The following is a 26,868-nucleotide window of genomic DNA, read 5'->3' as shown; positions in this document are numbered from 1 at the left end:
GCCTGTACATTATGATAACTATCTAATTAATGTCTAGCTTAGAAATCCCATTTTCATGTACCCTATCAGAGATTCATGAATTAATAAAGGGGCTCAAGTTCCTGAGTTCTTGGGGGGAGAGAGGTTACAAAATCCATCTATGTCCTGTCCTATCCTGCATTATATGTGGGGCATTGAAAAATACCTAGATTCCCTATGTGATCAACTTATTGTCAATGTACCCTTATAACAAGTAGTAATAGTCCAAGCAGAGAACCCCTTTAAAGATTATTTTTAGTGATGAGCGAGTGTACTCGTTGCTCGGGTTTTCCAGAGCACGCCCGGGTCGTCTCTGAGTATTTGTGACTGCTCGGAGATTTAGTTTTTCTTGACCCAGCTGAATGATTTACTGCTAGTAGCCAGCCTGAGTACATGTGGGGGTTGCCTGGTTGCTAGGGAATCCCCACATGTAATCAAGCTGTCTAGTAGTCGCAAATCATGTAGCTATGGCAAGGAAAACTAAATCTCCGAGCAGTCTTAAATACTCGGAGATCACCCGAGTGTGCTCTGGAAAACCCAAGCAATGAGTATACTCGCTCATCACTAATAATTTTCTGTGTTTTCCAAATGTATCAGGAAATGACACAATTACAGCTTAGCAGGATTGTCATCTATGTTTTCTAGACTCTTGAATAGGAAATCTTGAGCAAAGACAAAACCTCATGTTATCAAATTCACTTGTATTTGGTGGTTTTCTTGCGGTGGACATCCTTACTGCATTGTGTATTTAGGTGGATTTTCTTCAAGACACTTAGCACAAGGTGCTATTATTAAGTCACATACTCTGTCTCCAGTCAGCACATTGTCTCTTACGTTATGCAGCATTTCAATACGTTCCTTACTTTTTTGAAAGAGCAGATCATTCTTTGGTAACATCTTGTGTTTGAGGCTTGATCTGTGTCACATCAGTAGAAAAAAACATTAGGAACCTTAAGTCTAAAGGTTGCTTTGACTTTATTTCCATTTCTTTTTTCTCACCCAAGGCAATGTCCAGAAGGTTACACATGTATGAAAGCAGGGAGGAATCCAAACTTCGGCTACACAAACTTTGATACTTTTAGTTGGGCTTTTCTAGCCTTATTTCGCCTTATGACTCAGGATTTTTGGGAAAACTTGTACCAATTGGTAAGCAAACCAAAAGTTTACATTTGGTTTACAATATTTAGTGCATGGTGTTTTTATAAATATTGAATAGTCGTTGCACATCGTTGTAGAATCCAAATGTGAAAATATCAGCTCACACACAGGCACTTCAGCTTACTTGCTTTATTTTAAGTGTAACATAAGAACATGGACAAGTTAACCAATGGCTATTTAGCCTATGTTAACATGTCTCATCAGGGCCTCAGCCAATTGCAAAGATTGTATATCATTGTACTGGGGCTTTGTAAAGGGGCATTCATTTTAAATAACCTAAAAGCTTGACCACTTTGTAAATAACAAATTAGTTATTAGTTACCAAATGCTGCAATGCAACACCATTGACTTTCCTGCTGCAGACTGCCTTTCTACTGTTTCAGTACATCTCTCATCTTTTTTCCAGTATCACCTCTCTGCTGTTTAAGCACAATCTCTCTGCTTGTCCAGCACCACAATTCAGCTTTTCTAGCATCCCCTCTCTGCTGTTCCAGCATCACCTCTCTGCTGTTCCAGCACCACCTCTCTGCTGTTCCAGCACCACCTCTCTGCTGTTTCAGCATCACCTCTCTGCTGTTCCAGCACCACCTCTTTGCTGTTCCAGCATCACCTCTCTGCTGTTCCAGCACCACCTCTTTGCTGTTCCAGCATCACCTTTCTGCTGTTCCAGCACCACCTCTCTGCTGTTCTAGCATCAGCTCTCTGCTGTTCCAGCACCACCTGTCTGATGTTCCAGCACCACTTGTCTGCTGTTCCAGCCCCACCTCTCTGCTGTTCCAGCACCACCTCTCTGCTGTTCCAGCACCACCTCTCTGCTGTTCCAGCATCACCGCTCTGCTGTTCCAGCACCACCTCTCTGCTGTTCCAGCATCACCTCTCTGCTGTTCCAGCACCACCTATCTGATGTTCCAACACCACCTCTTTGCTGTTCCAGCATGACCTCTCTGCTGTTCCAGCACCACCTGTCTGATGTTCCAGCACCACCTCTTTGCAGTTCCAGCACCACCTCTCTGCTGTTCCAGCACCACCTGTCTGATGTTCCTGCACCACCTGTCTGCTGTTCCAGCAGCACCTCTCTGCTGTTCCAGCACCACCTCTCTGCTGTTCCAGCATCACCTGTCTGCTGTTCCAGCACCACCTCTTTGCTGTTCCAGCATCACCTCTCTGCTGTTCCAGCACCACCTCTCTGCTGTTCCAGCATCACCTCTCTGCTGTTCCAGCACCACCTGTCTGCTGTTCCAGCACCACCTGTCTGCTGTTCCAGCACCACCTCTCTGCTGTTCCAGCACCACCTCTCTGCTGTTCCAGCACCACCTCACTGCTGTTCCAGCATCACCTCTCTGCTGTTCCAGCACCACCTCTCTGCTGTTCCAGCATCACCTCTCTGTTGTTCCAGCTCCACCTGTCTGATGTTCCAGCACCACCTCTCTGCTGTTCCACCATCACCTCTGCTGTTCCAGCACCACCTGTCTGCTGTTCCAGCACCACCTCTCTGCTGTTCCAGCACCACCTCTTTGCTGTTCCAGCATCACCTCTCTGCTGTTCCAGCACCACCTCTCTGCTGTTCCAGCATCACCTCTCTGCTGTTCCAGCACCACCTGTCTGCTGTTCCAGCACCACCTGTCTGCTGTTCCAGCACCACCTCTCTGCTGTTCCAGCACCACCTCTCTGCTGTTCCAGCACCACCTCACTGCTGTTCCAGCATCACCTCTCTGCTGTTCCAGCACCACCTCTCTGCTGTTCCAGCATCACATCTCTGTTGTTCCAGCTCCACCTGTCTGATGTTCCAGCACCACCTCTCTGCTGTTCCAGCATCACCTCTCTGCTGTTCCAGCACCACCTCTTTGCTGTTCCAGCACCACCTGTCTGCTGTTCCAGCACCACCTGTCTGCTGTTCCAGCACCACCTCTCTGCTGTTCCAGCACCACCTCTTTGCTGTTCCAGCATCACCTCTCTGCTGTTCCAGCACCACCTCTCTGCTGTTCCAGCACCACCTCTCTGCTGTTCCAGCACCACCTCACTGCTGTTCCAGCATCACCTCTCTGCTGTTCCAGCACCACCTCTCTGCTGTTCCAGCATCACCTCTCTGCTGTTCCAGCATCACCTCTCTGCTGTTCCAGCACCACCTCTTTGCTGTTCCAGCACCACCTCTTTGCTGTTCCAGCACCACCTCTCTGCTGTTCCAGCACCACCTCTCTGCTGTTCCAGCATCACCTCTCTGTTGTTCCAGCTCCACCTGTCTGATGTTCCAGCACCACCTCTCTGCTGTTCCAGCATCACCTCTGCTGTTCCAGCACCACCTGTCTGCTGTTCCAGCACCACCTCTCTGCTGTTCCAGCATCACCTCTCTGCTGTTCCAGCATCACCTCTCTGCTGTTCCAGCACCACCTCTTTGCTGTTCCAGCATGACCTCTCTCCTGTTCCAGCACCACCTCTTTGCTGTTCCAGCACCACCTCTTTGCTGTTCCAGCACCACCTCTCTGCTTGCCTGGCGAAGTTCCTTTTGAAATCCATGCAAACCATTCTTGATTCAAATATTTTGTCAACATATTAGTTCATAATTTATATACACTTTTTTTTCCAGACAATGATTTGAGAAACTCTCTCTCTAATTGTGTTGTAAATGGTAACAAATGAAAATTGTTGCGTTTATCTTTTAGGCCCTGGCACGTGCCCCTTGATTTTGACAGATACAAATGTGCAACTGTTTGACTGCCACTTTACAGCTTGCTAAGAACCAGCAGTGGAACTTTACATTTCTCATTCTGAATTGTTGTGTTTGAGTGGTTACAAGTCATGATTCTACTTGATAAAGCTTTTTCTTTAATGTTGAATGTGGCACAACGCTACCTTATATATACATTTAGCAATTTAGGTATAAGAGACTGATGTCTAGTGTTAACATAAAGTTAATAAGCAAAAAAACTTTGGAAAATGGGTAATACCTGAAAGTGTTAAATACGTCTATATATTGTAACATAGAAAAAGGCTTTTCTTATTTTATAACAACATTACAAAAAGAATTCCTCTTTGTTCTGTTTACACTCTTAGGTCCTACGTGCTTCTGGAAAAACATACATGATCTTCTTTGTTTTGGTCATCTTCGTCGGCTCATTTTATTTGGTGAATTTGATCCTGGCTGTGGTCGCTATGGCTTATGAAGAACAGAATCAAGCAACTCTTGAGGAAGCCGAGCAAAAGGAGAAAGAATTCAAAGCAATGCTGGAGCAGCTGAAGAAACATCAGGAAGACCAGGTGTGACCTCAATCTGAAGACGTACATTAATAAATGCATGACACATATTGCATAAAGACGAGCTGTGAGCGGGTGTAAATACTTGATCATAGTATGATTCTCCAACTTCCTCTGATTTATACACTTGTCTATGCTACATGTGCTCCAAACAGGCAAAACAACATTGGTAGATTATGATATTTACCTTTTTTTTGTTTCTTAGGCGGCAGCTATGGCTACATCAGCCGGCACTGTTACTGAAGATGCTGTGGAAGATGAAGAAGGGGATGCTCGGATGTCTCAGACATCTTCAGAACTTTCAAAGTTTAGTACTAAGAGCGCAAAGGAAAAAAGAAACCGCAGAAGGAAGAAGAGACAGAAAGAATTGTCAGAAGGGGAAGAGAAAGGAGATTCCGAAAAAGTGTACAAATCAGAGTCAGAAGATGGTATGAAAAGAAAAGGGTTTTGGTACCCTGACAATCGGCTTGGACGAAAGTTTTCCATTATGGATCAGGTAATAAAAAACAAAAATATGTATTTAAAGCAGTTTACTAGAACTATGACCCTCCGAGTACACTGGTGACACTCTGTGGGCTTTGAAGAATGCAATACTGCTGAGTTGTAAAATGGAGGAGGAAATGTGGTGTTGACGTTTAGGTTGATATGGAAGTACATGTAATGCATTAGTTATGCGAACACTAAGGTAGTTCATGTTGCAGCATTAGGTTGGAGCTGGATATTTCTGTCTTACCCCTATATTGTACTATACAGCAGCTCAGGGATAATATTACATTACAGCAGGAAAGCAGAACCATCCTGCTGACATCTGTAAGTGCTTGAGAAGCAGAGTGGTGGAAAGGTGAGCAGAAATGAAAAGAACATTAGGCTTTGGTGTACCAGTATTGTGTTTTATCTAGATCCAACATCCCAGCAACTATCAGAAAGCAGGATACAAAACACAGAAGTTACAGCCCTTCAAATCAGAGTGACCACTCACCATGCAAGTGTCAAAAACAGCTTCCATAATAGTGCCTGCCAGAATATTCCCATAAGAGAGACACCCACAGCCCATCAAATAGTGATGACCATAGCCTTCCATGATACTATAAGTGAAGATGTCCCCATAACGGGGTTGCCCACTACTCAAACAACCCCTTCTCAATCCCTATGTTTACCTCTTGTAACATAATCACACTTATACTGACCTCCTGTGCCAGCACCATTAGGCCGAGGTCACACTACAGAGAAATACGGACGAAGGAGAGGCGCAAAAACAGTGCGTTGCACACGGACCAATGTTTCTCTTTTGGGCAGCTTCCATCAGCCGTATATTTCTCGGCCGTATTTTACGGGCTGAGAAAATCGCAGCATGCTGCGATTGTCAGTGTATTCCTACAAAAATACGCCAATGAAAGTCTATGGGGGAGAGAAAAATAGGGATTACACACAGACCACACGTCTGCCTTGCGAGAAATACGCACCGGTGTTCTACTATAGAAAAGCCGGCAATTCAGTGCCGTGTACAGTAAAATCACACTGACAGGTTAGAATAGAATAGATAAATGTAATGTCTACACATAGAATAGGTAGATATATATATATATATATATATATATATACATATATATATGTCATTGACACACGCACACACATATATATATTTATATTTAATACAGAGCTAGATAGTAAATATATCAAGATTGACATCCTATATGTACAGGGAGTAAATATCAAAATACATGGCCCAACATTAGAGCCAAAAGGTAGTCCCCATCATATATATGAACCATAGCAGGACGAACTGCAATATACACTAAGCAAAACAGAAGCACCACAAGCAGTTTAATTATCCAAAATAGCAAAGATTACTTTATTTATCATAAAAATAGACAAACAGATGTATGGAGAACAAGGGAACACATGTAAGAACAAAACACAGCAAGTGCCCATAGAAAGCCATGGACGGCATTAATACTGTATACACTGGTAAGTCAGGATACATCATGGCGTAACCATGTATACTGCCATACTTTGCTGCCCTGGTATTAGTTTAATGCGGTGCATAAGGCAACAGAGTATCCACGCTTATAGCGGAAACATACCAGAGTGTAGTGTCCGTCACCACGCCGTCCCCGACGCGTGTTTCGGTTAAGAAACCTTCCTCAGGGGGCATTCAATTGCCGGCTGTTAGGGGTCGAGTTCCCGCCTCTGCACAGGGGGAATCTCTGGCCATCTCCGCTGCAGTCTCCCATTCTTCTCCTGCCGCAGTGGAGCCTGCTCAGCAGAGATGTCAGTCCCAGCGTCTTGCTCAGTCTGACTCTGTGCAAAGGGTTACTTCTGCTTTTCCAGCTTCTGCCATTGAAGCCAGTGCTGGGCAGCGGCGAGCAGACGCTTTTGGGACTAAGTCCTGCTTTTCTCCTTCTGAGCATGCCCAGGGTAAGATCTCTCATTGGAGATCGAGGGTCACATGCTTGGATACTGCAGCAAAGCCCATTGGTTCTCCAGGAAGGTCCTGAAGGTGCTCAGGCTCTTTGGCAGTCTCTCATTGGTCCTTCTAGGAAGGTCTTGCACTTGCTGCAGCTATATAAGGTTCGCATGGCCGCACGGAGTGGAGACATCTTTTGGAGGGGGCTCGCTTTCCCTTCCAGGTCTTCACGGACCACAAAAATTTGGTCTATTTACAAACATCCCAGCGGCTAAATTCTCGTCAGGCCAGATGGTCCTTGTTCTTCTCCCGGTTCCACTTCACCCTCCATTATCTCGCTGGGGAGAAGAACATTCGTGCTGACGCCCTCTCTCGCTCCGTTGTGTCATCTGAGGAGGAGGAAGGGGAGCCTCGGCTTATTGTCCCTTCTGAGAGCTTGAGAACCGTAGCTCCTGTTTCGCTAGAGTCTGTGCCTCCGGGCAAGACTTTTGTACCCATTAATTTGTGACCGGAGGTTCTCTCTTGGGCTCATTCGTCCAGGGTGGGTGGACACTTTGGGACAAAGAGGACATCTGAACTGCTGGCGAGGATGTACTGGTGGCCACATACGGTCCGTGACGTGGGAGATTATGTTCGGGCGTGTGTCTTCTGCGCCAAAAATAAGTCTCCTCGACAAAGGCCAGCTGGGTTACTCTATCCCTTGCCAGTGGCAGACAGGCCCTGGGAGATGGTCGGGATGGACTTTGTGGTGGGTTTGCCCAAGTCTCGTGGCTGTACCATCATTTGGGTTATCATCCATCATTTTTCTAAATTGGTGCATTTGGTGCCGCTTCCACGGCTACCTTCTGCACGGGCCTTGGCAGCGTTGTTCATAAAACACATCTTCCTCCTACATGGTATGCCGGACAAAATTGTCAGTGACCGGGGTCCCCAGTTTGCGTCTCGGTTCTGGAGAGAGCTTTGTCGTCTTCTCAGCATTGAGTTGAATCTCTCTTCCGCTTATCATCCCGAGACGAATGGGTTGGTAGAGAGGGCCAACCAGACCTTGGTCACATATCTGCGACATTTTGTCTCAGCCAGGCAGGCTGACTGGGCTTCCCTGCTACCGTGGGCGGATTTTGCGCTGAACAACGCCGTAGCCGACTCCACTGGACAAACCCCATTCCTCCTTAACTATGGTCAGCATCCGCGGGTACCTGTGCCTATGCCCGTGTCTTCCGCTGACTCCAGGGTGGCAGACTGGGCTGTGGAGGCACGGGATATTTGGGACTGCACTCAGGATGCCATTCGGGCCTCCAAGGAGAGAATGAGGTCCTCCGCCGATGCACATCGGCGCCCCGCTCCGACCTTTGCTCCTGGCGATTTAGTGTGGCTCTCCGCCCGTAACATCAGGCTGCGAGTTGAGTCCACTAAGTTTGCACCTCGCTACTTGGGCCCTTTCAAGGTCCTCGAACAGGTTAACCCTGTGGTCTACCATTTAGCCCTTCCACCACGCCTGGGTATCACCGACACCTTTCATGTGTCCCTCTTGAAACCCGTATACATGTCTCGGTTTTCCGAGTCATCTGCCAAGACATTGGGTTCATCTACGGACGATTACGAGGTGAACGCTATTTTGGGGTGCAAGGTTGTACGTGGCAAAAAATTTTATTTGGTGGATTGGAAGGGTTATGATCCTGAGGACAGGTGCTGGGAGCCTGCTGAGCACATTCGGGCTCCGCAGCTCATTGCTGCCTTCGAGCGTAGCGAGGTCCAAGGGGGGGGGGCCCTAGGGGGAGGGGTGATGTTAGGGGTCGAGTTCCTGCCTCTGCACAGGGGGAATCTCGCGTCATCTCCGCTGCAGTCTCCCATTCTTCTCCTGCCGCAGTGGAGCCTGCTCAGCGGAGACGTTGGTCCCAGCGTCTCGCTCAGTCTGACTCTGTGCAAAGGATTACTGCTGCTTTTCCAGCTTCTGCCATTGAAGCCAGTGCTGGGCAGGTGCGAGCAGACACTTTTGGGACTAAGTCCTGCTTTTCTCCTTCTGAGCATGCCCAGGGTAAGATCTCTCATTGGAGATCGAGGGCCACATGCTTGGATACTGCAGCAAAGCCCATTGGTTCTCCAGGAAGGTCCTGAAGGTGCTCAGGCTCTGTGGCAGTCTCTCATTGGTCCTTCTAGGAAGGTCTTGTACTTGCTGCAGCTATATAAGGTTCGAATGGCTGCACGGCCATGCGCTAGTATCAATGCAAGTTATGTGTTTTGCGCCAATGTGGTCACGCTTGTGTGGATTCAGGGACCCGGCTGAAATAAGCCACCTAGAATACCGGCTCCTCCGGTGAGGAGATTGTGTGTATGGTTTCAGGGCCCCGGCTGAAATAAGCCACCTAGAATACCGGCTCCTCCGGTGAGGAGATTGTATGTTTGCCTCCTTGACTGCGTGACCACAAGCTGCTTTCTGCTCAGCAGTTACTGTGTATTCCTGTGGAGTTTAACAGGACACAGCTCTTTCTTTGTAACGACTCTGTGAAGCAACAGAGATCGCTTATACCACCATATAGTGCCGCCGTTTGCCAGCAGCAGGTTCTTTTCCTGCACGGTGGACCCCGGGCTGCGAACGCACCAAATAAGATCTCTATATTTACTCGGTGCGTTCTGCCAGCCCTAACACCGGCTTTTGCTATCTCCTTATCAAACCCGACAGAATATGAGACACGGTTTACATACAGTATACCATTTCATATCCGTTATGTTTTTACATATTCCTCACTAATAATGTTTGTAGTTTGTGTGTGCAAAATTTGTGAGCTCTAGGTGTTAAAATAAAATCACGGAAAAAACTGGCGTGGGCTCCCGCTCAATTTTCTCCGCCAGAGCGGGAAAGCCAGTGACTGAGGGCAGATATTAATCGCCTAGAGAGGGACCATGGTTATAGGACCCCCCCTGGCTAAAAACATCTTCCCCCAGTCACCCCAAAAAAGGCACATCTGGAAAATGCGCCTGTTCCGGCACTTAGCCACTCTCTTCCCACTCCCGAGTAGCGGTGGGATATGGGGTAATAAGGGGTTAATGTCACCTTGCTAATGTAAGGTGACATTAAGCTTGGTTAATAATGGAGAGATGTCAATAAGACACCTATCCGTTATTAATCCAATAGTAATAAAGGGTTAAAAATACACACACGCATTATAAATAAAGTATTTTAATTGTTAGAATCTGTTTAGTTTGTTACTATCCGCCATTTTCTTGTGGTGTTCTAGCTGCTGGTCTTTTCCCTCTGGTGCTGGGTTTGTCTTGGGTCAGGTGATTGTATCACTCTTTATTAACAAGCACCTGCCTCCCAGTCCTTGCTGGACAACAGTGTTAGGGTGTGTGTCCACGGTCAGTAAACGCTGCTTGTTTGACGCTGCGCAGAGCTGCAGCGTCAAACACGCAGCGTCCAGATGTTCCAGCATAGTGGAGGGGATTTTTTGAAATCCCGTGTCCACTATGCGTGGAAACCCGCACGCGGCGGGTCTGCGACTCCGGACATGCTGCGCGTCTTTTCAGATCGCAGCATGTCCGTACACCTTGCGGGGACGCAGCGTCCCCGCAAGGCATAACACAGGGCCCTATGGGAGGGGGGCGATGATCCCGGATGTGTACAGTTAACACATCCGGCATCATCGCGTCCCAGAAAGGGGGCGGGGCTTAGCGCCGAGCGGCTTCGCCGCTCCTGCGATACCGCCGGCCATCCTGACCGTGGACACATACCCTAAATCTGCTTTAGTTCTGGCTTGGTGCTTTGCTTTGTCTTCCGTGTGTATGGTTTGTGCAGTACTGGGAGCTCTGGTTCTGCTAGTCTAGTTTCTGTTTTCAGTTGGTATCTGCAGCCTTCCCTGTGTTTTCTATTAGGAGGTTACCTGTTTTTGTTCCCAGTCCTTATATCTTTTAGGGAACCCCTTCCTCCGATCTATAGGTCTTCGCTTGAGATTAACCTAGGATCGTCGGTGGGTCTATTCGCAAGGAATTGGTCGCCTACTCCATCGTAGGGTACCAGCCTAGTCATAGTGCAGGGTCAGTTTTCCCCCTTCTATCCTAGTCATGTGTTACAATTACATAACATTTATTAAATAAATAAACACATGGGGTTTTGATATCTTTATTGTACGCTCAATCGATCTGACGACCCTCGTTCTTCGGGAAAAAAAAGCAACAATATCCCATACCTGTCTGCCGTACAGTCATGTCCCACGATGTAAATCCATCTGAAGGGGTTAAATACATTTACAACCAGGAGCCTGCTAATGTAGCTGCCCCTAGCTGTAAAAACTGGGGAATGAATGGAATGCAGCTTCGTTGACTTGTGGTGCTGTCATAGAAGCTGTGCCCCCTAGTGGCATAAACTCATATGAACTCTAGCGTGGGAATTTTTCTGAATATTTTCTCACGCTAGAGTTCATATGAGTTTATGCCACCAAGGGGCGCAACTTCTATGACGGCAAGGCAAGTCAACGATGCTGCATTCCATTCATTCCCAAATTTTAATGAAATATATATATATATATATATATATATATGTGTCTCACTGACATATATGTATATATATATATATATATATATATATATATATATATATATATATATATATATATATATATATATAGTCTGTATATATGTTTTCAGGAATATTTGAGCCCATGGATCCATTATATGTCCATTTTGCAAGCCGACGAGAAAATCTCGCCGTACTATGCCATACGGATGCCATAACGGATTACACACGGATAATTTTTGGAGAAAAAATTGCATCCTCGCATTGAATATGTATCACTTTTCAGGAACTTTTCTGCATATCTCGGCCGTAAAAAACAGACCATTTTTTTATACGTTAGGTCTGACCCCAGCTTTACAATGGTATCGGCGGTATCGGCATTGACTGTCTTGGGAATCGCTTGACATTATTATGTCACTCAATTCCTGTGGCCAATCGGCACTGATCTGATTTCACTCTCCCCACCTTCAGACAAATCAGAATGGCTCCGGCACTGGAGGTGAGTATAAAAGTTATTATTTTACATGGGTTAAACATCGGGATTCAGGTGGGATTGTCTGAGTAGTGCACAAACCAGTTAACGGTCAGCTCAGTGGTTAGCACTGTTGCTGTACAGTGCTGGGGTCCAGGGCTCAAATCCCACCATGGACAACATCTTCAAGGAGACTGTATGTTCTCTCTGCGTGGGTTTCCTCCAGGTTCTCCGGTTTCCTTCTCAAAAGACATACTGATAGGGAATCTAGATTATGAGGCCCAATGGGGACAGTGATGCTGTTGACTGTAAAGTGCTGTGGAAATAATGGTGCTAAATAAGTGAGTAAAAAAATAAAAAACAGTGACACCCATCAAATAGTCATGACTATAGTACTCCATGATAGTGTCGGACAGGAAATGCCATAAAAGTGATACCCATCAAATAGTCATCACTATAGCCCTCCATGATAGTGCCTGTCAGGATAACAGTGGCACCCACAATCGAGGAAAAGGGTGACATATGGCAGTTAAAGAAGGAGGCACCCACAGGCACAATACCACCTGCACACCTTGCAGTTTTTCTGTTCCTTTTTCATTATTCCCGCCTGTTTTTAGACATTTGTCCCTGTTCCTAGGTATGATGCTGTTGGTGAAGAGATAAAACAGTACAGTACTAAATAAGGCAATAGTAACATTAATGCAAACAAAACAAGAGGTATAACAATAATACATGTGTAGCTTATTTTGTTTCCTAGGAGAGAATCTAAGATGTGTTTTTTTTTCCTCCTGCAGTCACTACTTAGCATCCCCGGTTCTCCTTATCTGTCTAGACACAACAGCAAAAGCAGCATCTTCAGTTTTCGGAGAAGTTTCAGAGATCCTGTCTCTGAAAATGAGTTTGCAGATGATGAACACAGTACGGTGGAAGAAAGTGAAGGTAGACGGGACTCCTTGTTCATCCCAGTCAGGCACAATCGGAGGAATAGTTACAACAGTGGTTACAGCCAAGGCAGCAGATCCTCTCGCATCTTTCCAAATCTGCGAAGAAACGTTAAAAGGAACAGCACAGTGGATTGTAATGGCGTGGTGTCATTAATTGGTGGTCCGGGTGCCAAAATTCCTGGTGGACGTCTTCTGCCTGAGGTGAAAATAGATAAGGCAGCTACTGATGACAGCGTAAGAAAGTCTATAGTAGTTTAGTCTAGGCATGGCGGTCCACCCTTCTGCTTCCTGTATGCCGCCCTGAAATACTCAGTTGGATCCTACCCTGGTGGAATGAGTACTGGTTTTATCCTTACCTTATTTTAACCTTTTTCTAAACCTGTAAAAATACTTTGCTTAGTCTTTTTATGTTATGTTATTTCCCCAAATTCCACTATCTTTTCCTGTGTCTAATAAGGAGACAAAAACATGCAGGAAATTTGCATATATGGTTTTATCCCTTTATAAAAACATTAAATGTTTCCTTTAGTTCAATAACTATCTACAGCTATGCCTAACTCCCCTACTTAAAAAAAACAAAAACAAAGAAAAGCAGCCTATGTATTTTACATCTAATTAATATAATTAACACCACCTCTTTGTTAAAGCCACAACACAACTGAAAAGCTCGCCTAGTCAGGAATCTTTATCTTATGCATGGTCCAAATCCCAGATGGTGATTGAGGACATGCTACATTGTCTTTGATAGTGACATGCATCAGTATGTGCATGAAATAAATAAACTTGTCTCCGATAACACCTGAATTCCTAGACTATCTGCTGCTATTAATCAAGCAGTTATTACATTTTGTCATATGTAGTAAGTGGCACTATTGGATGCTAGACCTAAAATTGCCATCATTGGAATCATTTTTTTTAGATGTACGTTTTCGTCTAAAATAATTTTTACAATTGGGTATAATTAAACATTTAGTACAGTTTAGCTTCTGCAGCCTCTAGGTATGACAGTGCATAGCTAGCTGCAGGGGTAAATCCATCATTGAGCTTGTTATGATAGCAGTTTGTAACTCCTTATCTTATTGTTTCTAAACATTCTTGTGAAATGTGAGCTTTGAATTGTTGATTAATCAGCTTAATAGAGATAAGGCTTAAAGCCCCTGCCATCAGAAGGAGCTCACTAGAGGATATCAGAATAACTTATTCAGCAGCCTGATATGGGTATTTACAGTGCCTTGCGAAAGTACTCTGCCCCTGAAACTTTTCAACCTTTTCCCACATTTCATGCTTCAAACATAAAGATACCAAATGTAAATTTTTGGTGAAGAATCAACTACAAGTGGAACACAATTGTGAAGTTGAATGAAATTTATTGGTTAGTTTACATTTTTGTGGAAATTAAAAAAACTAAAAGTGGGGCGTACAATATTATTTGGCCCCTTTACTTTCAGTGCAGCAAACTCACTCCAGAAGTTCATTGTGGATCTCTGAATGATCCAAGGTTGTCCTAAATGCCTAATGATGATAAATATAATCCACCTGTGTGTAATCAAGCCTCCGTATAAATGCACCTGCTCTGTGATAGTCTCAGGGTTCTGTTTGAAGCACAGAGAGCATCATGAAGACCAAGGAACACAACAGGCAGGTCCGTGATACTGTTGTGGAGAAGTTTAAAGCCCGATTTGGATACAAAATGATTTCCAAAAACATCCCAAGGAGAACTGTGAAAGCGATCATATTGAAATTGAAGGAGTGTCATACCACTGCAAATCTACCAAGACCCGGCCGTACCTCTAAACTTTCATCTCAAACAAGGAGAAGACTGATCAGAGATGCAGCCAAGAGGCCCATGATCACTCTGGATGAACTGCAGACATCTACAGCTGAGGTGGGACAGTTTGTCCATAGGACAACAATCAGTCGTACTTTGCACAAATCTGGCCTTTATGGAAGAGTTGCAAGAAGAAAGCCATTTCTCAAAGATATCCATAAAAAGTGTCATTTAAAGTTTGCAACAAGCCACCTGGGAGACACACCAAATATGTGGGAGAAGGTGCTCTGGTCAGATGAAACCAAAATCAAACTTTTTGGCAACAATGCTAAATGATATGTTTGGCGTAAATGCAACACAGCTCATCACCCTGAACACACTATCCCCACTGTCAAACATGGTGGTGGCAGCATCATGGTTTGGGCCTGCTTTTCTTCAGCAGGGACAGGGAAGATGGTTAAAATTGATGGGGAGATGGATGGAGCCAAATACAGGACCATTCTTGAAGAAAACCTGTTGGAGTCTGCAAAAGACCTGAGACTGGGACGGAGATTTGTCTTCCAACAAGACAATGACCCCAAACATAAAGCAAAATCTACAATGGAATGGTTCACAAATAAATGTATCCAGGTGTTAGAATTGCCAAGCCAAAGTCCAGACCTCAATCCAATCGAGAATCTGTGGAAAGAGCTGAAAACTGCTGTACACAAACGATCTCCATCAAACGTCACTGAGCTCGAGCTGTTTGCCATGGAAGAATGGGCAAGAATATCAGTCTCTCGATGTACAAAACTGATAGAGACATACCCCAAGCGACTTGCAGCTGTAATTGCAGTAAAAGGAGGTGCAACAAAGTATTAAGTTAAAGAGGCCGAGTAATATTGCACGCCCCACTTTTTAGTTTTTGAATTTCCACAAAAATTTAAAATAACCAATAAATTTCGTTTAACTTCACAATTGTGTTCCACTTGTTTATTCTTCACCCAAAAATTGCATTTGGTATCTTTATGTTTGAAGCATGAAATGTGGGAAAAGGTTGAAAAGTTCCAGGGGGCCGAATACTTTCGCAAGACACTGTACTTGCCTACCAACATCCTACACTATTTCTGTATTACAACCAGACATGTGTATCATGTACAATCAGAAAAATGCTAGCTAAACCTACTTATAATGGTGTTAGAAATGGCAATACTTCATTACACTGATATATTTGTAAACTCCAGTTTGCTTTTGTCTCATCTAACCCAAAACGTTCTGTAATCTTTCACTTTTTCATTATATACCTAGATAGCATGTTAGCTTAGTGTATAACTACTCTAATTTCCTTCTCTAACCTGGCATGGGTACTGAAGCATAGCATGGTGCATGCTCGTAAAACATAAGAATACAGATAAAAACCACAATAATATATGTTCACTACAGTAGTAAGCTGCAAACTTGCATTAGTCTGATTTATAATTGCCCGTGAAGGTCAGCGATCCAGTAGAACGAGCAAGCCTCAGTCCTTATCGTTCTGGGATGGTCAGTATGGTATGTGTATGGGAGATACATGATCCAAGGGGAGAGTGACATGTCAAGCCTGACATGCCAAGCTGAGGAGACTTTTTATCTGCAATGCTCCTCAGGGAAATTTGCAAATTGTCTCTTCCGAGAGAAAGAGGACTAGAACTCTAGTGCCACCTATAGGAAGTAGCAATCCTAGAAATCAGTATCGACTCTCTAACGAGCCTTGTCACATGACTTAGGATAAACAAAACCAAAATCTCAATTTGCAGACACTGTGTTTCGGGGTACTGCCCCTCAACAGTGCAAAGTGTGAGATCTGGTTTGGCTGGATGAGAGGTGTTTGTGGGAGATACAGAAACAGCTAAGAAAGAACATGCCAGGCCGCAGTGACATGCATTTTCTCTCATTAATGGCCGATAATATAATAAGGAGGACAGCACGGAGAACTTTAGGATTACATGAGTTCTCCATGATTAGATCCCACCAATTTCATATTCCTCATCTATACTAGACATATTGAATGAATAACATTTGATGCAAAATCTGATTTTTCTGATTTTTTTTAATCAGTTCTACAGAAGAGATTGTAGGAATGAAACATGAATAATTAGCTATAAAGCGTTCTTTATAATCATTCAATTTAGATTTTTGTGGTTGTTGAAAGAATTTTAGGAAATACCCTGCAGTAACTCACTATTCACTATAGCTTTATTGCCTGTGCAGAATATAGTAGTGTACATGCAGCTAAAAAGTGAGAAAAAAATCAAGTTAGGATTTGAGATTCCTATATCCTCTCTTATCTAACTGTGCAAATTGTTTTGTAGCCCACAACAGAGGTGGAGATCAAAAAGAAGCCTTCTGGGTCTCTCCGAGTGTCCATGGATCAACTGCATGCATCATTTGGGAAAAAGAATCGCGCCAATAGTGTTCTGAGTGTCCTGACACACACTCTGGTGGAAGGTAAAGGACACGTGTCTGTGCGTCGGTGCCATACAGCTCTTATTGGCTAAGGTTCAGTTTTTAGTACTTTTAGTTGTTTCTAATGTAAATATCCAAAATCCTCAGAATATGCTATTTTCATAGTTTCATAGTTTTTTAGGTTGAAAATAGACATAATTCCATCAAATTTAACATATAGCCAAACATGTTTATCCAGAGGAAGGCAAAAACCCAGTGGGACAGAACCCAAATTCTCCGTATTAAGGGAAACATGACTTCCCAACTCCATAAAAGAAAATCAGACTTACCGTATTTTTCCGACCATAAGACACACTTTTTTTCCTCCAAATTTGGGAGGAAAGAGTGGGTGCGTCTTATGGTCGGAATGTAGCATGTGGGGAGGGGGCAGCAGCAAGTGGGATCGCTGTTATTATCCTTAGTGGTTGAGGATCACAAATATCTCCAGCTAAGTAACAAACATAGGACAAGCTCTAGGGAGGTGGCAAACTGGACTGACCGCAAATCTGAACCTATCCAAACACACTAGAAGTAGCCGGTGAACGTGCCTAAAAATCCTAGAAGTCTCGAGCCAGCCTGAGGAACTAACTACCCCTAGAGAGAAAGAAAGACCTCTCTTGCCTCCAGAGAAATAATCCCCAAAGATATAGAAGCCCCCAACAAATAATAACGGTGAGGTAAGAGGAAGGCACATACACAGGGGTGAAAACAGATTCAGCAAATGAGGCCCACTAATACTAGATAGCAGAGAATAGAAAAGGGGTCTATGCGGTCAGTAAAAAACCCTTACAAAATATCCACACTGAGATTTCAAGAACCCCCGCACCAACTAACGGTGAGGGGGGAGAAACTCAGTCCCCTAGAGCAACCAGCAAGCAAGGAAATCACATTTTAGCAAGCTGGACAAGAAACATGATGAATGCTGATAATCCAAAAAATGAACAAACAAAAACTTAGCTTGTCTTGGAGAGACAGGGAGCAAGGTAGTCACAAGGAATCTGAAGAGCACTGAATACATTGATAGCAGGCAAGGAACTGAGTATCCAGGTGAGCTAAATAGGAAACCAACCAGGATAACGAACCAGCTGATGCTGCAACCTGCAGAAAGACAACACTACACAGTACCGCTTGTGACCACTAGAGGGAGCCCAAAAATAGAGTTCACAACAGTACCCCCCCTTGAGGAGGGGTCACCGAACCCTCATCAAGACCCCCAGGGCGATCAGGATGAGCCGCGTGGAAGGCACGAACCAAATCGGCCGCATGAACATCAGAGGCGACAACCCAGGAATTATCCTCCTGACCATAGCCCTTCCACTTAACCAAATACTGAAGCCTCCGTCTAGAGATACGAGAATCCAAAATCTTCTCCACCACGTACTCCAATTCGCCCTCGACCAGCACCGGAGCAGGAGGCTCAACAGAAGGAACCACAGGTACCACATACCTCCGCAACAAAGACATATGGAACACATTATGAATGGCAAACGATGCTGGGAGATCCAAATGAAAAGACACCGGGTTAAGGATTTCCAAGATCTTATAAGGACCGATGAAGCGAGGCTTAAATTTAGGAGAGGAGACCTTCATAGGAACATACCGAGAAGACAGCCACACCAAATCCCCAACACGAAGTCGGGGACCCACACCGCGGCGGCGGTTGGCAAAGCGCTGAGCCTTCTCCTGTGACAACCTCAAATTGTCCACCACATGGTTCCAAATCTGCTGCAACCTATCCACAACAGAATCCACCCCAGGACAGTCAGACGGCTCAACCTGACCCGAGGAAAAACAAGGATGGAAACCAGAATTGCAGAAAAAAGGCGAAACCAAAGTAGCAGAACTAGCCCGATTATTAAGGGCAAACTCGGCCAATGGCAAAAAAGTCACCCAATCATCCTGATCAGCAGAAACAAAACATCTCAAATAAGTTTCCAACGTCTGATTAGTTCGCTCGGTTTGGCCATTAGTCTGAGGATGGAAGGCCGACGAAAAAGACAAATCAATGCCCATCTTAGCACAAAAAGTCCGCCAAAACCTGGACACAAACTGGGATCCTCTATCAGACACAATATTTTCAGGAATGCCGTGCAAGCGAACCACATTCTGAAAAAATAGAGGAACCAAATCGGAGGAAGAAGGCAACTTAGGCAAGGGCACCAAATGGACCATCTTGGAAAAACGATCACACACCACCCAGATGACAGACATTTTCTGAGATACTGGAAGATCCGAAATAAAATCCATGGAAATGTGCGTCCAAGGCCTTTTCGGAACAGGCAAAGGCAAAAGCAAACCGCTGGCACGAGAACAGCAAGGCTTAGCCCGAGCACAAATCCCACAAGACTGCACAAAGGAACGCACATCCCGCGACAAGGAAGGCCACCAGAAGGACCTAGCCACCAAATCTCTGGTACCAAAAATCCCAGGATGACCCGACAACACCGAAGAATGAACCTCGGAAATAACTCTGCTGGTCCATCTATCCGGGACAAACAGTCTCTCTGGTGGACAACGGTCAGGTCTATCCCCCTGAAATTTCTGCAGCACTCGTCGCAAATCTGGGGAAATGGCAGACAAAATCACTCCCTCTCTGAGAATACCAGCCGGCTCAGAAACTCCCGGAGAGTCAGGCACAAAACTCCTAGAAAGTGCATCAGCTTTCACGTTCTTCGAACCAGGCAGGTATGAGACCACGAAGTTGAAACGGGAGAAAAACAACGACCAACGAGCCTGTCTAGGATTCAGGCGCTTGGCAGATTCAAGGTAAATCAGATTTTTGTGATCAGTCAAGACCACCACACGATGTTTAGCTCCTTCGAGCCAATGTCGCCACTCCTCAAATGCCCACTTCATAGCCAACAACTCCCGATTACCAACATCATAATTCCGCTCGGCAGGCGAAAACTTTCTTGAAAAGAAAGCACATGGCTTCATCACAGAGCCATCAGAACTTCTCTGCGACAAAACAGCCCCTGCTCCAATCTCAGAAGCATCAACCTCGACCTGGAAGGGGAGAGAGACATCTGGCTGACATAAGACTGGAGCTGAAGAAAACCGGTGCTTCAGCTCCCGAAAGGCCTCCACGGCCGCAGGAGACCAATTAGTCACATCAGAACCCTTCTTGGTCAAATCCGTCAAAGGTTTAACCACGCTAGAAAAATTAGCGATGAAACGACGGTAAAAATTAGCAAAACCCAAGAACTTCTGAAGACTCTTAACAGACGTGGGCTGAGTCCAGTCATGAATAGCCTGGACCTTGACTGGGTCCATCTCCACAGTAGAAGGAGAAAAAATAAAACCCAAAAAGGAGACCTTCTGTACTCCGAAGAGGCATTTTGAGCCCTTCACAAATAAAGCATTAGCATGCAGGACCTGAAACACCATCCTGACCTGCTTCACATGGGACTCCCAATCATCAGAAAAGACCAAAATGTCATCCAGATAAACAATCATAAATTTATCCAGATATTCTCGGAAGATGTCATGCATGAAGGACTGAAACACAGAAGGAGCATTAGAGAGTCCAAAAGGCATCACTAAGTACTCAAAATGGCCTTCGGGCGTATTAAATGCTGGTTTCCATTCATCTCCCTGCTTAATGCACACAAGGTTATACGCACCACGGTGATCTATCTTGGTGAACCAACTGGCACCCTTAATCCGAGCAAACAAATCAGACAATAGTGGCAAAGGATACTGAAATTTGACTGTGATTTTATTCAGAAGACGATAATCTATACAAGGTCTCAAAGAACCGTCCTTCTTGGCCACAAAAAAAAATCCTGCACCAAGAGGGGAAGAGGATGGGCGAATATGTCCCTTCTCCAAAGACTCCTTTATATAACTCCGCATTGCGGCATGCTCTGGTATAGACAAATTAAAAAGTCGTCCCTTAGGGAATTTACTACCAGGAATTAAATTTATAGCACAGTCACAATCCCTATGAGGGGGCAGGGCACTGGACCTGGGCTCATCAAATACATCCTGGTAGTCAGACAAAAACTCAGGGACCTCAGAAGGAGTGGAAGAAGCAATAGACACCAATGGAGTATCGCCATGAATTCCCTGACAACCCCAACTTGACACAGACATAGCTTTCCAATCTAAAACTGGATTATGAGCCTGCAACCATGGCAGACCCAAAACGACAACATCGTGTAAATTATGCAGAACAAGAAAGCGAATCACCTCCTGATGTACGGGAGTCATGCACATGGTCATTTGCGTCCAATACTGAGGCTTATTCTCAGCCAATGGCGTAGCATCAATTCCCCTCAGAGGAATAGGAAATTCCAAAGGCTCCAGGACAAAACCACAGCGCCTGGCAAACGACAAATCCATCAGATTCAGGGCAGCACCCGAATCCACAAAAGCCATAACCGGGTAGGACGACAAAGAACAAATCAAAGTAACAGACAAAATAAATTTAGGCTGTATAGTACCAATGGTGACAGGTTTAGCGATTTTTTTTGAGCGTTTAGAGCATGCTGAGATAACATGAGTAGAATCACCACAGCAAATGCACAACCCATTTTGACGTCTATGACTTTGTCGCTCAATTCTGGTCAGAGTTCGGTCACATTGCATAGACTCAGGTCTCTGCTCAGAAAATACCGCCAAAGGATGAGCAGATTTGCGCTCCCACAAACGCCGATCAACCTGAATGGCTAAAGCCATAGAATCACTCAGACTTGTAGGGGTGGGAAACCCCACCATAACATTCTTAACGGCCTCAGAAAGACCTTCTCTGAAATTTGCAGCCAGGGCACACTCATTCCATTGAGTAAGCACCGACCATTTACAAAATTTTTGACAATACACCTCTGCTTCATCTTGACCTTGAGAGATAGCCAGCAACGCTTTTTCTGCCTGATTCTCAAGATTAGGCTCCTCATAAAGCAGTCCAAGAGCCAGAAAGAATGCATCTACATTAAGCAATGCAGGATCTCCTGGCGCCAGAGAGAAGGCCCAATCTTGGGGGTCGCCATGCAACAAAGAGATAACAATTTTAACTTGCTGAGCAGAATCACCAGAGGAACGAGGTCTCAGAGATAGAAATAACTCACAATTATTCTTAAAATTTAGAAAGCTAGATCTATCTCCAGAAAACAACTCAGGAATGGGTATCTTTGGTTCTGACATAGGGCTATGAATAACAAAATCCTGAATATTTTGCACCCGTGCAGCAAGGTGATCCACACAAGAAGTCAGAGTCTGAACATCCATGTCTGCAGCTGAGCTAAAAACCACCCAGAGTTCAAGGGGACGAAAGAAGCTACACAGACTGCAGCAAAGGAAAAGCGGGAGGAGGAAAAAAAATAAAAATGTACTCAGGTCTTCTTTTTATCCCACTTCTGCGATGCATTAAACACTTTAGGGCCTGCTATACTGTTATGATCCTTAGTGGTTGAGGATCACAAATATCTCCAGCTAAGTAACAAACATAGGACAAGCTCTAGGGAGGTGGCAAACTGGACTGACCGCAAATCTGAACCTATCCAAACACACTAGAAGTAGCCGGTGAACGTGCCTAAAAATCCTAGAAGTCTCGAGCCAGCCTGAGGAACTAACTACCCCTAGAGAGAAAGAAAGACCTCTCTTGCCTCCAGAGAAATAATCCCCAAAGATATAGAAGCCCCCAACAAATAATAACGGTGAGGTAAGAGGAAGGCACATACACTGGGGTGAAAACAGATTCAGCAAATGAGGCCCACTAATACTAGATAGCAGAGAATAGAAAAGGGGTCTATGCGGTCAGTAAAAAACCCTTACAAAATATCCACACTGAGATTTCAAGAACCCCCGCACCAACTAACGGTGTGGGGGGAGAAACTCAGTCCCCTAGAGCAACCAGCAAGCAAGGAAATCACATTTTAGCAAGCTGGACAAGAAACATGATGAATGCTGATAATCCAAAAAATGAACAAACAAAAACTTAGCTTGTCTTGGAGAGACAGGGAGCAAGGTAGTCACAAGGAATCTGAAGAGCACTGAATACATTGATAGCAGGCAAGGAACTGAGTATCCAGGTGAGCTAAATAGGAAACCAACCAGGATAACGAACCAGCTGATGCTGCAACCTGCAGAAAGACAACACTACACAGTACCGCTTGTGACCACTAGAGGGAGCCCAAAAATAGAGTTCACAACAGTACCCCCCCTTGAGGAGGGGTCACCGAACCCTCATCAAGACCCCCAGGGCGATCAGGATGAGCCGCGTGGAAGGCACGAACCAAATCGGCCGCATGAACATCAGAGGCGACAACCCAGGAATTATCCTCCTGACCATAGCCCTTCCACTTAACCAAATACTGAAGCCTCCGTCTAGAGATACGAGAATCCAAAATCTTCTCCACCACGTACTCCAATTCGCCCTCGACCAGCACCGGAGCAGGAGGCTCAACAGAAGGAACCACAGGTACCACATACCTCCGCAACAAAGACATATGGAACACATTATGAATGGCAAACGATGCTGGGAGATCCAAATGAAAAGACACCGGGTTAAGGATTTCCAAGATCTTATAAGGACCGATGAAGCGAGGCTTAAATTTAGGAGAGGAGACCTTCATAGGAACATACCGAGAAGACAGCCACACCAAATCCCCAACACGAAGTCGGGGACCCACACCGCGGCGGCGGTTGGCAAAGCGCTGAGCCTTCTCCTGTGACAACCTCAAATTGTCCACCACATGGTTCCAAATCTGCTGCAACCTATCCACAACAGAATCCACCCCAGGACAGTCAGACGGCTCAACCTGACCCGAGGAAAAACAAGGATGGAAACCAGAATTGCAGAAAAAAGGCGAAACCAAAGTAGCAGAACTAGCCCGATTATTAAGGGCAAACTCGGCCAATGGCAAAAAAGTCACCCAATCATCCTGATCAGCAGAAACAAAACATCTCAAATAAGTTTCCAACGTCTGATTAGTTCGCTCGGTTTGGCCATTAGTCTGAGGATGGAAGGCCGACGAAAAAGACAAATCAATGCCCATCTTAGCACAAAAAGTCCGCCAAAACCTGGACACAAACTGGGATCCTCTATCAGACACAATATTTTCAGGAATGCCGTGCAAGCGAACCACATTCTGAAAAAATAGAGGAACCAAATCGGAGGAAGAAGGCAACTTAGGCAAGGGCACCAAATGGACCATCTTGGAAAAACGATCACACACCACCCAGATGACAGACATTTTCTGAGATACTGGAAGATCCGAAATAAAATCCATGGAAATGTGCGTCCAAGGCCTTTTCGGAACAGGCAAAGGCAAAAGCAAACCGCTGGCACGAGAACAGCAAGGCTTAGCCCGAGCACAAATCCCACAAGACTGCACAAAGGAACGCACATCCCGCGACAAGGAAGGCCACCAGAAGGACCTAGCCACCAAATCTCTGGTACCAAAAATCCCAGGATGACCCGACAACACCGAAGAATGAACCTCGGAAATAACTCTGCTGGTCCATCTATCCGGGACAAACAGTCTCTCTGGTGGACAACGGTCAGGTCTATCCCCCTGAAATTTCTGCAGCACTCGTCGCAAATCTGGGGAAATGGCAGACAAAATCACTCCCTCTCTGAGAATACCAGCCGGCTCAGAAACTCCCGGAGAGTCAGGCACAAAACTCCTAGAAAGTGCATCAGCTTTCACGTTCTTCGAACCAGGCAGGTATGAGACCACGAAGTTGAAACGGGAGAAAAACAACGACCAACGAGCCTGTCTAGGATTCAGGCGCTTGGCAGATTCAAGGTAAATCAGATTTTTGTGATCAGTCAAGACCACCACACGATGTTTAGCTCCTTCGAGCCAATGTCGCCACTCCTCAAATGCCCACTTCATAGCCAACAACTCCCGATTACCAACATCATAATTCCGCTCGGCAGGCGAAAACTTTCTTGAAAAGAAAGCACATGGCTTCATCACAGAGCCATCAGAACTTCTCTGCGACAAAACAGCCCCTGCTCCAATCTCAGAAGCATCAACCTCGACCTGGAAGGGGAGAGAGACATCTGGCTGACATAAGACTGGAGCTGAAGAAAACCGGTGCTTCAGCTCCCGAAAGGCCTCCACGGCCGCAGGAGACCAATTAGTCACATCAGAACCCTTCTTGGTCAAATCCGTCAAAGGTTTAACCACGCTAGAAAAATTAGCGATGAAACGACGGTAAAAATTAGCAAAACCCAAGAACTTCTGAAGACTCTTAACAGACGTGGGCTGAGTCCAGTCATGAATAGCCTGGACCTTGACTGGGTCCATCTCCACAGTAGAAGGAGAAAAAATAAAACCCAAAAAGGAGACCTTCTGTACTCCGAAGAGGCATTTTGAGCCCTTCACAAATAAAGCATTAGCATGCAGGACCTGAAACACCATCCTGACCTGCTTCACATGGGACTCCCAATCATCAGAAAAGACCAAAATGTCATCCAGATAAACAATCATAAATTTATCCAGATATTCTCGGAAGATGTCATGCATGAAGGACTGAAACACAGAAGGAGCATTAGAGAGCCCAAAAGGCATCACTAAGTACTCAAAATGGCCTTCGGGCGTATTAAATGCTGGTTTCCATTCATCTCCCTGCTTAATGCACACAAGGTTATACGCACCACGGTGATCTATCTTGGTGAACCAACTGGCACCCTTAATCCGAGCAAACAAATCAGACAATAGTGGCAAAGGATACTGAAATTTGACTGTGATTTTATTCAGAAGACGATAATCTATACAAGGTCTCAAAGAACCGTCCTTCTTGGCCACAAAAAAAAATCCTGCACCAAGAGGGGAAGAGGATGGGCGAATATGTCCCTTCTCCAAAGACTCCTTTATATAACTCCGCATTGCGGCATGCTCTGGTATAGACAAATTAAAAAGTCGTCCCTTAGGGAATTTACTACCAGGAATTAAATTTATAGCACAGTCACAATCCCTATGAGGGGGCAGGGCACTGGACCTGGGCTCATCAAATACATCCTGGTAGTCAGACAAAAACTCAGGGACCTCAGAAGGAGTGGAAGAAGCAATAGACACCAATGGAGTATCGCCATGAATTCCCTGACAACCCCAACTTGACACAGACATAGCTTTCCAATCTAAAACTGGATTATGAGCCTGCAACCATGGCAGACCCAAAACGACAACATCGTGTAAATTATGCAGAACAAGAAAGCGAATCACCTCCTGATGTACGGGAGTCATGCACATGGTCATTTGCGTCCAATACTGAGGCTTATTCTCAGCCAATGGCGTAGCATCAATTCCCCTCAGAGGAATAGGAAATTCCAAAGGCTCCAGGACAAAACCACAGCGCCTGGCAAACGACAAATCCATCAGATTCAGGGCAGCACCCGAATCCACAAAAGCCATAACCGGGTAGGACGACAAAGAACAAATCAAAGTAACAGACAAAATAAATTTAGGCTGTATAGTACCAATGGTGACAGGTTTAGCGATTTTTTTTGAGCGTTTAGAGCATGCTGAGATAACATGAGTAGAATCACCACAGCAAATGCACAACCCATTTTGACGTCTATGACTTTGTCGCTCAATTCTGGTCAGAGTTCGGTCACATTGCATAGACTCAGGTCTCTGCTCAGAAAATACCGCCAAAGGATGAGCAGATTTGCGCTCCCACAAACGCCGATCAACCTGAATGGCTAAAGCCATAGAATCACTCAGACTTGTAGGGGTGGGAAACCCCACCATAACATTCTTAACGGCCTCAGAAAGACCTTCTCTGAAATTTGCAGCCAGGGCACACTCATTCCATTGAGTAAGCACCGACCATTTACAAAATTTTTGACAATACACCTCTGCTTCATCTTGACCTTGAGAGATAGCCAGCAACGCTTTTTCTGCCTGATTCTCAAGATTAGGC

General features: G+C 45.1%; 1 protein-coding gene across 5 annotated transcripts in view; it reads left to right on the top strand.

Moving 5' to 3' along the window:
• The window catches only part of SCN8A (sodium voltage-gated channel alpha subunit 8), a 346,005-nt gene that overhangs the window by 211,942 nt on the left and 107,195 nt on the right, over positions 1 to 26,868 (top strand). For all 5 annotated transcript variants that reach the window (XM_077297856.1, XM_077297855.1, XM_077297858.1 and 2 more), the window contains exons 9-13: positions 1,023 to 1,164; positions 4,228 to 4,431; positions 4,634 to 4,924; positions 12,612 to 12,962; positions 16,860 to 16,995. In XM_077297856.1, the coding sequence (XP_077153971.1) occupies positions 1,023 to 1,164; positions 4,228 to 4,431; positions 4,634 to 4,924; positions 12,612 to 12,962; positions 16,860 to 16,995 (1,124 nt within the window). The remainder of the gene's footprint in view (positions 1 to 1,022; positions 1,165 to 4,227; positions 4,432 to 4,633; positions 4,925 to 12,611; positions 12,963 to 16,859; positions 16,996 to 26,868) is intronic.

Source organism: Ranitomeya variabilis, chromosome 3 (assembly GCF_051348905.1).
Source record: "Ranitomeya variabilis isolate aRanVar5 chromosome 3, aRanVar5.hap1, whole genome shotgun sequence".
Lineage (NCBI taxonomy): Eukaryota > Metazoa > Chordata > Amphibia > Anura > Dendrobatidae > Ranitomeya > Ranitomeya variabilis.
The sequence above is the reverse complement of the archived record's forward strand: the minus strand, read 5'-3'. Positions and strand labels throughout refer to the sequence as shown.